Genomic DNA, 14178 nt, shown 5'->3' with positions numbered 1-14178 from the left:
AGGAAAGAGTTTCCCTTCCTCGACCATCAACGTTGCCCTCAACCACATCTCTTCCATTTCATGCACGTCTGCTGTTACCCCATCCTCCCGCCACCCTATCAGGGATAGGGTTCCTCTTGTCCTCACCTACCACCCCACCTGCCTCTGCATCCAGCACACAATTCTCCAAAACTTCCGCCACCTCCAACAGGATCCCACTGCCCAACACATCCCCACCCCACTTTCTGCTTTCCGCAGGGATTGTTCCCTACACAACTCCCTTCTCCATTCACCCTCTACTTATCCTTGCAAGCAAACCAAGTGCTACACCTCCTCACTCACTACCATCTATGGCCTTTATGATAAGGCCACACTTAAGGCTAATTTATACTTGCGCATGCTAGCTTATGCCGTAGCCTATGCAAGCAGGCTACGCCGTTGTGAGCATTTATACTTGTACCGTGGTGTGTCTGCGTCGCTCTGCAATTCACCGCCAAAACACTAGTTGGCGGTGGGGTTTCTATGCCACTGTGTTGAGAAACGCAAACTTCAAACAATGGTGACTGAATACTGAAGGAGGGTGAATTTTCTGTGCTTGTCCGGCCACTGAGAGACATGGACGAGGAAATGCATTTCAAGTATTTTCGGATGTCGGCAGGTAGATTTGACGATTTGGTTCATCGTCTCCAACCATTTATTTCGCATCAGTGTACGCACAGTATACTCAGAGACTGGCAATCACCATTCGAGTTTTAGCTTCAGGTGGAAGTCAACAGGCTGTAGCAGCTAGCTACAAACTGGCATCAAGCAGAAGGTTCTCCATAATTTCGGAGGTCTGTAAAGCTTTACGGAAAGTATTGCAGCCAGAGTTCCTTCCCTGCCCTTCAGTCGTCCAATGGTAAGCTATTGCAGCATAGGAGGAAATGCAATGCTACCAAGCAGACCAATCACAGTTGTTTCAGTCTGCGTCGCCGCGACGTGTAGCTACATTTTGGGAGAGGTGCGCGTTAGGCTACGACGTAGGGTTCGGTGTAGAGTACAGTGAAGGGTATGCGGATATGCCATACCTACGGCGTACATTTGACGCACAAGTATAAATCAGCCTTTAGGTTGGAGGAACAACACCTTATATTACGTTTGGGTAGCCTCCAACCTGATGGCATGAACATCAATTTCTCAAACTTCCAGTAATGCCCCCCCTTCACCATTCCCAATCCCCTTTTCCCTCTCTCACCTTATCTCCTTGCCTGCCCATCACCTCCCTCTGGTGCTTCTCCCCCCTTTTTCTTTCTTCCATGGCCTTCTGTCTCTTTCACCAATCAACCCCAGCTCTTTAATTCATCCCTCTCCCTGCAGGCTTCACCTATCACCTTGTGTTTCTCTCCTCCCATCCCCCACCTTTTAAATCTACTCCTCAGCCCTTTTTTCTCCAATCCTGCAGAAGGGTTTCGGCCCAAAATGTCGACTACTTTTTTCCATAGATGCTGCCTGGCCTGCTGAGTTTCTCCAGCATTTTGTGTGTGTTGCTTAAATGAATATCAGCATCCTCTTCCAGGCCTAAAACACTAACATTCTGGTTGCAATGATGGGCCCATCACTCCAATAAGCAGATCACAATGATTGCCTGCCTGGAACTAGACCCACAAAACAGATGCATTATTTTGAGCCTTGTCACAGCAAGATTATCATGTGGACAGAGGAAGAAAACTAAAGGATGCTCTCAAAGCGTACTTCCCAGCAACATAGGGGAATCCATAGCCTATGATTGCTTAAAAAAAAGTTGTAACATTCGGATGGCCTTGAGACTCTGCAGGTCCCATGTCAGTCTCTTTAGCCGGTTGACTTAAAAACAAAACTTTATATATCTGGTAAAACTTCTCTGTTCATTTATTTTATATTTAGAGACATAGCATGATAACAGGCCCTTCTGACACAACAAGGCCCTCCTTGAAGGACTGAATGACGAGAAGACATTTCAACACCTGGGTAAATCTGAAGCACAGATGTGTAGTTAAACAATAAAGGGCCATCTTCAGGAAGAGTTTCTTCAGGGTGTTATTAGCCTTTTGAATATTCTACACCAGGAAGGCAGAGTTGTTGAATATATACCGTGCTAAGTAGTGCAGATTATTGAAATAGATGGAAGTCAATGTAATGGTATCAGACTGGAAAGTGGAGTTGCCCAACGAATGGAGGAGCTTGTTTGAGTTGCTGCATGACCCACCCCTGCTGCTATTTCTCGTGTTTCTTAAATCTGAAAACAACTATTCTATGGTACCCTAACAGGAATCACAATTAAAATGGTTAACTGATGTCTCACAACAGATTATTTTTAAATGGTTAAGTCAGTAGAAGTATTTAAGAATTAAGGACTTACATGAAGTTCAGGTGATTTCACACTAAGTTCTCCAAAAGCATCTCCAAGTTGTCGCTGTGTCTGCACCACTTGGTAAAATTGTGCTGACATCTGCCGAGCTAGTCGCAGGAGATTTTCATACCGTTTCTTCGTGTCTCTGAGTATTTCGATCTGTGACTCAAGTTCCAAATCCACAGTCTTTGAGCCACGTCCCAACCTTTCAGATAGGACTTGTCTTGTGCACTGTGAAAATATTGAAGATTTCACCAGAATACAAGAACTTCTGAAAATAGAAGTGGTTTGGTAAAATCTGGTAAATGAGGGGGAAAAAAAAACTAATAATAAGTAATATTAATAAAAAGGAATTTATTCAATGTAGTTTATGGTTCAGAATCTGATTACCAACATATAAATTTAACTTAGTTTATTACTCAATTCATAAACACTAATAAAGGCACAACCCTTACAGAGGCTGCGAAGTCCACAGCCAATTTGCTTAGCATGTGGTTTTCCAAAGGTTTACAATTAGCTGAAAATTCACTCCCGAATCACTGAGTCCCAGATACAACATGGAAACAGATGTGCCAATGGGCACGCGGGGGGTGGCGGGGGGGAGAGAGGAACAGGCGAGGGGGTAAGTCCATATTGGTTATAGAAGTGCCAGGACGAGGCAGAAGAAACCGATAAGGTGAAAAGGAATAAACAAGAATCAACTATTTTAAAAAAGAATGGCAATAAAAATTACTCATGTTTTGTGTAGAACAAAAATTAAGAAATATAATTAGAAATAGGATATTCATCCCATGACTGTTCTGCTGTTGAATATGATCTTTCACCTCAGCTCCACTGTCCTGCACCAATTTCATAGCCCTTATTGCCCTAACGTTCAAAGAATTTATGATGTCTATCCTGAATATAATCAGCAACTGCTACAGCCCTCGAGTACTGAGCTCCAAATATTCACTAGCACTTGCGCGAAGACATTTCTCAACCATGTCCTGAATGGCTGACTCCCTATTTTGATACTGAGATCTCTGGTCCAAGTCAGAGGAAATATCAACATTTCCATCTTTCCATTTTTCTATGCTGGATTTCATTTGATCAATCAGAATCATAGTGTTCTTGCTAATGTCTGAAAGGCAGGCACTGCATACTACATACAATTTTAAGCAATCTCCTTGGTGACAAAGCAGCAATGGCAAGGACCCTACCCTGTTTATTTCCACAATCTGTCACTGATATGACAGGTCTAAGGGACTCAAACACAGACAAGGTAATGGCTCACGTTTTCAATCCAGTCTCCCGCTTCAGTTTTGCTATACTGACATTTTGAATGCTTCAAAAGTGTAGAATAATGTTACTCAGAAATTTGCTGCTCAGTTTCTATTGTGCAGCGTTCAGATTGTTCCGTGGAGATAGTTCGAAAAATTTTGCAATCAATAACTTGTTGGTTGATATGATTTGTGCAAATGTTGAATTCTAATTCCTTCGAACAATCTGCCACTAAATAAAGACACTATTTAAGTCAGCAGACAGGTGTGAACAAATTTTAGAGATTTTAATTATAGCTCACGTTGGGATAATATGGTAATTGAATATTAAGATCTTTATCTTTGTAGACTGTCAAATCTTACTCATTCAAGTAGCATCACTACATAATAGTGGATATATATGAAATTTCTGAACAGGTAAATCTTCTCCCCTTAATGGTTCATTTTGAAGGAAAACACCTGAACATTAATGAACACCAAAATGCTGTTGTCAGGAATTTTCTCTAAACATAATTGCTATTTAGTCTATTCATTTTGAACATCTGACATCTAAGCTGCATAAAGATGCCATAATCTAAGTTCCAACAGACTGGGTGGAATTATCTTGTTCATATTTGTGAGAAGTATAGACATTTTTTTAAAACTCTAGAGGTATCACAATGAAGCATAATTCTAACCCTAACACGAAACCAAACTGTTCAAAGAGTCAATGTCCACAAATCAAAATATTACCAATGGAAGGAAAGTCAAATTAGAAATAGCAATTAGTAATTCAAAGCTTGAATTTTACACACTGCAGAAGAACCAAGAGAAGTAAAAAAATTATATTGTGAAGCTGTAAATAATATTGTTCAAAAGACCTTTAGAGCAAAAAGTAATCCTTTTGAAGAACAACTGACTGAAGAAATTTCAGAAAAACAATCAATCTATACATATTAACCTCAAACAGCAAAGTGATAATGTTTCTTAAGTATTGTCAATTAAGGTACAAATACTGCACAGCACACTAGAAATAACTGCCTCATTCATTTTCTCTTCAAAACAACATCAGAAAGGTTATTCTACCAATAAATTCTTTAGTTATCATTCAAAAGAGGAGCTTCTAAAAACTGTTTTATTACTTCAGCATTACACTGTAACTATGGTGCAACCTTTCGGTGTTTACCCCCACCCCATCCTCCTTGCCACTTTTTCTTTCTCCCTCCCTGCCCCAGCCTCCCCAATTCTCTCTGTCCCACCCATCCCACCTCCACCCTCCATGACACTCTCTCCTTCCCCATTCTTGTAAATCTCTCCCCCCCACCCCACCCTCCCAGGCATTCTCTCTCCTCGCCCTCCCCGATGTCCTGTCTCTCACACCCCCATCCTCCACAACGCCCCCTCACACCCTCCATCCTCCCTGTCACTCGCTCTCTCTCCATACACTGTCTCTTCCTCTCCCCGCCTCCCCATCTCCTTTGCTCCCACCCCCAGTACTCCTCAGCACTCTCTTTCTCTCTCCCCATCCCATCCCTCCCATGCTCCCCACCCTCTCCCCTTGCCCTCCCATGCCCCCGTCTACCTCCCTAGACCTGGAACCTTGTCTTTCTTCTTCACTAAGATATGCCAGTTCTGAACTCTGATCAGCTTGTGTTTAAACAAATGTTACATACCAGAGGTTGATCTACCCATGAACATCTGCTCCCAGTTTTCTCATCACAGCTCCAACCTAAATAACACTCACATCTGCAGATTATTTTGTGTTTCCAACCTAAATAAGGTTGCCTTTTCCCAATGTAGCAGATCTCACTACACCCTCCTCTTCTAAGGTTCAACCTTATTCTTATCTATACCTAAAATACAAGGAACTGTGATCTCTTCCTGCAATCACTTGGTCAGGCTCATTTCCCTGTATAGGATGTATTATGGCCCCTCCCTGGCTGGACTATTTACATACTATTCCACTAAATCCTTTTGGATGCACCCAACAAGTTCAGCCCCATCTAAGCCACTTACACTGGAAGTCCCAGTCAATTATGGAGAAATTAAAGCCATCCACTATGACAACCCTGCTGTTTTTACAGAGATGAGAAGAAATTTTCATCTATAATTACCCAGGACTGCTGCAGAGGTTCAAGCACTGAATATATTTACAACAGAGATTGATAGTTTTTTTTGGATAGATAGCAAGAGAATCAAGAGATTGGGGTTGGTGCCAAAAGGTAGTTTAAAAATATCTTTCTGGATGGCAGGGTAGCCTTGAGAGACAGAATAATCTATTAGTACTTCTATTTCCAATATTCCTAATATAGATTAAGCTTTTAACAAGAAGGAAAATTGATTGGAGCTTAAACAACCATTACAATTGCCCAATTTTTGTACAGGAAATGCTAACTATTGTGCCACGGTAGTGTAGCAGTAAGCACGACAATTTTACAGCTCGGGGTGTCGGGAGTTCAAGGGTTCAATTCCAGCATCCTCTGTATGAAAGTTTTATGTTCTTCCCGTAAGCGTGTGGGCTTCTTGCAGGCACTCTGGGTTCCTCTCACCATCTAAGGACATGCTGGTTGGTAGGTTAATCGGTCAATGTAGATTGTCCTGTGATTAGGCTAGGGTTAAATAGGTGGATTGCTGGGCAGAATAACTCATTGGGTTAGAAGGGACTGTTCAACGCTGTATTTCTAAATAAAATTTTAAAAAAAACAACAGCTCTCTAGTCCCCACTTACAATTCCTCTAGGCTAGATGTATATTTTGCTTCTTTATTTGTCCTATGCAATTAACAGTGTCATCTGCATATCTAAAATTATTGATGTTTTCACCGCCAATGTTGATACCCAAGATGTCTCTTATTTTTTGTAATATTGTTTCACTGTACACATTAAACAAATCAGGAGAAAACACACCCTTGTCGAACGCCTCTCTTGATTTTCGTAAACTGACTCACTTCTCCATCTATTCTTACAGCAGCAGTTTGTTCTCAGTACAGATTTCTGATTTAGGGAGAGGTCTTTCGAATCTAGATCTAGAGTTCCCTGTGATATTTCAAATAATTTATTGTGCTTCACTTTATCAAATGCTTTTGTGTAGTCGATAAACCAAACAAATCTTTTTGTACTTGAATAGCTCATTCTGATAGTATCCTTAACATCAATATCGTGTTTCTTGTACCTTTGTCTTTCACAAAATTACTTTGTTCTTTACCTATTTCAGCTTGTATCTTATTTTTAACTCCTGTCATCAAAATTCTTAGACGTATCTTAGTGATATGACTCATTAAACTTATGGTTCTATGTAATTCACTTTCTATTGCTTCAGGTTTCTTAGGAAGAGTGATAAATACTGATTTTGTCTCATAAATGCCATTGATTCACTCAAGCAAACATGAGAAAATCTCCAGATGCTGGAGATTCAAGCAACACACAAAATGCTGGTGGAACCTCCCACTTTCAAATCTCTGACTATCTCTTCTTTCAGTTTGTCCTGACGAAGGGTCTCAGCCTGAAACGTCGACTGTACCTCTTCCTATAGATGCTGCCTGGCCTGCTGCATTCCACCAGCAGTTTGCGTGTGTGGATTGATTAAATCAGTAAGTTTTTCAATTCTATAATCTTCAGGGCGATAATTTGTTCTATTACTAATTCATCAGGACCTGCTGCCTTTCCTTTCTTCATCATAATTGATATAGTTGTTGAAGAAAGTGTAAAAATGGGTCTACCTATGAATTGCAAAAAGACAAAATGTATGGTGATAGCCAAAAAGAAGGAGAATCCTATCTGCAGGCTGAGAATAAACTGGGAAGACATAAAACAAGTACAGAACTTTTGCTACTGAGGAAGCTGGGTGACATCAGACGGCAGGTGCGACATGGACATCAAAAGAAGAATAGGGATGGCAAAAGACACCTTTATGAGAATGAACAGTATACTGACCAACACTAAACTAGGCAAGACAACCCACCTCAGAGCACTGAAATGTTACATTTATCCAGTTATGTTATATGGCTCAGAATGTTGGACAATATCTAGTAACATGAGGAAACGAATTGAAGCAGCAGAGATGTGATTTTTGAGGAGGATGCAAAGAATATCATGGACAAAACGAATATCTTACGAGGATGTCATGAACAGAGCAAGCACAAAAAGAGATATAATGTATGAGATCATGAAAAGACAACGTGACTTCATTGGACATGTGATTAGGAAAGAGGAGTTAGAATGCATGGTAACTATGGGGAAGATTGAAGGGAAGAAAGCAAGAGGAAGGCAAAGACAAATGATGATGGAGAGAGCAGCCAGAGAACTGGAAATGAATACCAGTGAATTGATCCACTTGACCCAAAACAGGAGTGTGTGGGCCATGGCAGTCAAAGCTCAAACTGGGCATGGCACCTGATGATGATGATTTGTCCTATGACCAATCACTTTTGCCTTGCACCAGCATCCATTTGACCATTTAATCAATCGTACTTTTCCTTTATTACAGACCATCAACTTACTCTTTTTGGCTATGTGAACTAATATTAAATTATGTGCAAAGAGAAGGAGATGGATGGATCACGTATCAGAGAGCTTTATCCACATCAGGTTTATAAATGTAAGACCGGAGATAGAAATGGCTCTCTAGATGCATCAGAAATAATCAAGCTTTGCTATCTGGGGTTTTAGTGACAGATCAAGTATTTTTTGGTTAAAAAAAAGAGAACAATCTGGAGTAGGTCATTGATCATAAACCAGAAAACGTAACAAATGGAGGGAGAGGGAAGTTGTGGGTTGGGGGAAGAAATTAAAAGATCCCAAAATGTGAAAAAATGTTTAATTCCTTAACTGAATACAAACACTATTACTGGAGCAAAAATTATTTGGTGTTCTTCCCTAAATTGCCTTTGAATTTTTTGATATTGTCATTACTAAAGGCACCAGGGTGACTACAAGGTCTGGCATGTCTAAACAGTAAAACATTTCAAACTAGTCATATAAACCACACAGCCAACACCTCGTATTGTTAAAACCCTGGAGCCATTTTCCAACTTTAATTAAACAATAATTGCACAATGTAATACAGACGATAAGATAGGGAAACATCTCAATGGCTCATACCTTGTAGGTGCTTATGCTCCATTTTTTCATCTGTTCAAGCTTTTCTAGAGCAATATTTTTGGATATTTCATCTGAAATGACAACTGGACCACTCTGTCTGTTTTTCAGACCACCTGTTGTATTTCAAATAAATGCAGTTAAAATGTAAACAACAAATAACATTAAAGGTTGACAGAATTTACTTGAAAGAACATGTTCAACTATGATTAAACAAGGGAACCCAGACCATATATAAACAAAAGACAAAGTAAAAACAGTCAGAAACACATGTACATGATAACAATGCAGGCACTGTGTTGTAATCAGTTGAAGATTTTAATTTAGAAACATAAATGGACTTATTGTTGTTCTTCTCCGCACTTTGTGGTGCATCAGGCGGCAACGTTGCCGTTTCTTCAGCATTTGTTTTTTGTTTACAAGGTCGAGTTGTTAGTTCAATGCTCAACCCAGCACAGATGGAAAGTATGCAAGGGGCCGGCTGGATTTGAAGGCCACTACACCACCGGCTGGCATATATGGATTTATACAACTCATTAATTCAAGTGTTTGTCTCAGATTCACAATGAATTGCATGTGATACTGGAAACTGCTGCTGAAATCAAAAACTATGTTTTATCTTCAAAGTTAGCCCCAGTTTCAAGGGTGGGAACTTTGCCTGGGACAAACCCAACGGTGCATCACAATACTGTGCATCATTTTACACCTTAAGGCGGCATGAAGAACTGAATATTTAATAACTTTATTATGCCAGAGTTAATCTTGAGACCTTCTTTTAACTTTACTCCAGAAGAACTCTAGATCCAATGATCCTGCATTTATACTCACAGGACGAAAGGCTTGAGACATGCCTATTTTTAAACTACGGTATCTAGTTGCAAACAATAGCAGGGCACACCTTAGGACATAATGGCAGTCCCAACTGTACCTGTTTTCAGGAAATTAATATTCAGATACATTAGGAAAATGCATCATACTGTGGCATAAATATAGTGCCAGTTACTTCAAATTATGAAGTTTAATGGGCTAAGCAATGGAACAATGCACTCTGCAGACCACAACACTGGCTTATAATTCCATTCTGGACTGGAGTGGCTGTTATAGCTGAGCAAATGGTGAGACTAAGAAAGTGCACTCATTTTCTAGACTAGTGAAGTTAAAAGCAATGAATTTTTATCCAAAAAGGCAACACATGCTTATAGAAGTATCCACCTCTGGACAGCATTTGAGGATAGGCTCAGGATGAAGCAGTAGATTAGTAGCTTGAAGACTACATCCTGACAAATGAAGTGAAATATCAGATGTCTCCCAGCGCCCTAGAGATACCCCAGCACAATTTGGAAAGAGATTGGTCTGTTTGTGAGAAATAGTGGCAGTCAGTTTGGAATTGGAATTGCAAATGTGGGGATATATCAGTAAGAATGATGAGGTGGACAGAAAATTTAATCTGTACACATATGGGGACTACACTTTGGGATGGTCAATCATGTTGCTAAGGAATAGTGCATGTCCAAAGCTCCCAAAAACTCAGTGTGCAGGCATGTACAGAGGATAAGCTGGCAGACAGGATACAGGCTGAAATGTCTTATTTCATGAAGCACATCATTTTACGAGCAGGAATGTTCTGCTGAAATTGCATAAGAATCAGACTCAAATTTAATATCACTGGCATATGTCATGAAAATTGTTAATTTGTGGCAGTGAAATATAAAATTATATATTAAAAATTATGGGGGGAGAGGGGATGGGGGAGGGGGGAAATATGAGGTAGTATACATAGGTTCATTGTCCATTTAGAAATCCGATAGAGGAAAAGAAGCTGTTACTAAAACAGCGAGTGTGTGTGTCTTCATACTATATCACCCTTCCTTGATGGTAGCAATGGGAAGAGAGCATGTCCTGGGTGATGTGAGTCTATAATGACAGATTGCACATTTTTGAAGAGGTCCTCGCTGCTAGGGAAGACAGTGCCCATGATGGAGCTGGCTGAGTTTATATCTTTCTGCAGCTTTTTTGATCCTGCACAGTGGCCTCTCCATACTAGAGGGCATTGTAACCTGTTTTAATGTTCTTCATGGTACATCGTAGAAATTTGCTAGAGTATCTGGTTACATATCAAATCCCCTCAAACTCCTAATGAAACATAGCTGCTGTCATTCTTTGAGATTGCATCAATATGTTAGTTCCAGGTTAGATCTTCAGAGACATTGAATCTCAGGAACTTGAAACTGCTCCCCCATTCCACTGCTAATCCCTTGATGAGAACTAGTGTGTGTTCCCTTAGCTTCCCATTTCTGAAGTTCACAACCAATTCCTTGGTCTTAATGAGTTGCTGTGACACTACTCAACCAGCTGATCAATCTCACTGCTGTACATCACCTTATCACCTAAATTTCACCAACAATAGTTGTGTCAATGGCAAATTTATAGATGGCGTTTGAGCTGTGCCCAACCACACAGTCATGGGCACAGAGGAAATACAGCAATGGGCTAAGCATTCATCCTTGAGGTGCGCCGGTGTTGATTGCCAGCGAGGAGATGTTATTTCTGATTCGTACTGACTGTGGTCTCCTGGTGAGGAAGTCAAGGATCCATCTGCAGAAGGAGGTACAGGAGCCCAGGTATTGGAACTTCTTGATTAGTACTGAGTGTATGATTGTGTTGAATGCTGAGCTGTAATCAATAAACAGAAGCCGGTCATAAGTATTGCTATTGTCCAGGTTATACAAGGCCGAGTGGACAGCCAGTAAGATTGCATCCACTCTGAACCTATTGTGGCAATAGGCAAATTGCAGTGGGTCCAGGTCCTCGCTTAGGAAGGAGTTGATGTCAAAGCATTTCATCACAGTAGATGTTAGTGCAGCTGGGCAACAGTCGTCGAAGCAGTTCACTCTGCTCTTCTTGGGCACTGGTATGATTGTTGCTCTTTTAAAGCAGGTGGGAACCTCTGACTGCAGGAGTAAGAGTTTGAAGATGTCCTTGAAGATTCCCGCCATATGGTTGGCACAGGTTTTCAATGTCTTACCAGGTACATCATCAGGGCCCGACGCCTAGTGAACGTTCACCCTCTTAAAAGATGTTGTGACATCAGCCTCCAGGACAGAGATCATAGGGTCACCATATACTCCAGGGATCCACACAGGTATAGTTTTATTCACTTAAAGAGTGCATAAAAGGCACTGAGCTCATCTAGGAGTGAAGTATCACAGTCATTCATGATGTTCGGTTTCACCTTGCAGGAAGTAATGGCCTGTAACCCTAACCCTGCCAGAGTGACGTGCATCCGATTCCAATTACCTTCCGTAGGTTGTAACTTGACTTCTTGTATGGTCCTCGATCACTGGTCTTGAAGGCCACAGATCTAGCCCTCAGCCTACTGCAAATATCCTGGTTCATCCACAGGTTTTGGTTTGGGTACGTCCGGTATGTTCTTGAAGGCACACGCTCATCCACTCAGGTCCCGATGAAGTTGGTGACATCTCTGACATATTCATTCAGATTTGAAGATGAATCTCTGAATATTGTCCAGTCCACTGATTCAAAGCAGTCCTGTAAGTGCCCCTCCACCTGCATAAAGGACTAGCTAGATCACAGAAAGAATAATGTATATATTTTTGGTGACATTACAGGAAGAATATGATAGCACTTGTGGGTGCATAGGATGTTCAAAAGGATCTTATCAGGGCTGATAAGTACTGGTATGGGTCAGTTTGGCTTGTTTTCTTTGGAGATTATTTAATAGAATTTATTAAATATTGAGGGCCACATTAATCTAGAAATGTACTGCACAGAAGGTCCACTTGGCAGTTTGTATCCACACCACCCATAGGGGAGGATCTACTTCTCTTTCCATTGTGTTTGCCAAATAGAGAGTAAAGGAATCAAAGGAGAAATTAATCATTTTCCCACATACAGAGTAACAGGCATCTGTGAGTCACCACTTGAAATGGGTGATGGAGGCCAGAAGGACCATTTAAATTGTTAAGTCTCTGATAGAGCATGGACTAGGATGTCGGACATGGACTTAATCCAAGTAGCATTTTTGTGGGTGGTATGGACACAACTGCCAAGTGGACCTTCTGTGCAGTACATTTCTAGATTAATGTGGCCACTGACAACAGATGTTTAGAAAGGCAATAAACTCCATAAAGCATATTCAGTGACACCTACATCACAGGAATGCTCCAATTGTAGGCTGCCATGTGGTTTTAGTGTAAGGTACTAAGCAGAAAGTTGTTTAAGCAGGGAATGACTTGAGAAATCAAAAAATCAAGTCCTCCAGCCTCTGCTTTAAAATAATGAAATTGCAAACAATTTTCACCATGGGTAAGCACATTGACCTTCATGCTCATTCAACTCTTTATACAAATGAAATAAACTATGACACAATCTATGTAAACTCCGCGTCTCAAATCTGCTTCATGAATGCTTAAGCACATCTGACAACCATTCTCTCCCCCCCCCACCCCCCAGGGAAGATAAAACAGACCAACTGTTTTTTTTAAAAATCAGGTTTTCTCTAGATAATTCACATTTTCTCCCTGCCCATTCTCTGATTTTGCCATTTCATTTAATGACAGCAAAATTGCCATCCAAGTAGCAAAAGGGAAAGCCCCTATTCTTTCATAACCTGTCCTCTGAATGATGGAGAATTCCACAGCAGCATGCAACGTTTCTATCTCTGGTTATCCCTTCATCCCATACAGCAACTCAGCTCAAAAATCACATTCAGTTGGGAAGATTAGATCAAATTAATGAACCATTACTAATAAACCACTGGAATGCCTTTTCTGACTGAAAATCTGTGATTTCTCCAATGTAGAGACGCCATGAACACCGAAGATCTTCTAATGTAAGTGTACTGCATTCAGTGTTGACAATGTGGTCTCCTATCAGAAACTAAACACAGATTAAATGACCGCTTTGCAGAAAATCTGTGATCAATCTGCAGAGGTGACCTTGAACTTCTACTTTACTGCCTGTACTTTAATTCCCTATCCCAACTTCCATGCTGACCTACAGTAACTTGTAAAAGTATTCAGCCCCAACCCTTTGAATTGACTATATTTTTTACATCCTTCACATACCAGTAAAAATTTTTACATTACGTCTCCGTCTAAATGTGCCATGTGCAATCATCGCAATTTATAATAATTTATAATAAATAGAACAGTCAATGTAATATAGAGTACACTCAAATCAACGTGAGTTTACCAGTCTAATGGCCTGGTGGAAGAAGCTGCCCCAGAGCCTGTTGGTTCTGGCTTTTATGCTGCGGTACCGCTTCCCGGATGGTAGCAGCTGGAATAGATTGTGGTTGGGATGACTTGGGTCCCCAATGATCCTGCCCTTGTAAATGCCCTGAATAGTGGGAAGTTCACAACTACAGATGCGTTGGGCTGTCCGCACCACTCTCTGCACAGTCCTGTGATTAAGGGAGGTACAGTTACCATTAAATAAATCAGGAGAGAAAACACACCCTTGTCTAACGCCTTTCT

General features: G+C 40.8%; 1 protein-coding gene across 6 annotated transcripts in view; it reads right to left on the bottom strand.

The window, feature by feature from the left end:
- The window catches only part of arfip1 (ADP-ribosylation factor interacting protein 1 (arfaptin 1)), a 131723-nt gene that overhangs the window by 25541 nt on the left and 92004 nt on the right, over window positions 1–14178 (bottom strand). For 5 of the 6 annotated variants that reach the window (XM_072256071.1, XM_072256073.1, XM_072256074.1 and 2 more), the window contains 2 exons: window positions 8684–8796; window positions 2357–2578 (listed from right to left, as the gene is read on the bottom strand). In XM_072256071.1, the coding sequence (XP_072112172.1) occupies window positions 2357–2578; window positions 8684–8796 (335 nt within the window). Of the gene's footprint in view, window positions 1–2356; window positions 2579–8683; window positions 8797–13894; window positions 13920–14178 lie in introns of those variants that run through there. The other variant, XM_072256077.1, reaches the window with a different exon arrangement.

Source organism: Mobula birostris, chromosome 4, assembly GCF_030028105.1.
Source record: "Mobula birostris isolate sMobBir1 chromosome 4, sMobBir1.hap1, whole genome shotgun sequence".
In the NCBI taxonomy this organism is placed as follows: domain Eukaryota; kingdom Metazoa; phylum Chordata; class Chondrichthyes; order Myliobatiformes; family Myliobatidae; genus Mobula; species Mobula birostris.
Note: the sequence above shows the minus strand (reverse complement) of the source record. Positions and strands in the feature narration are given on the sequence as shown.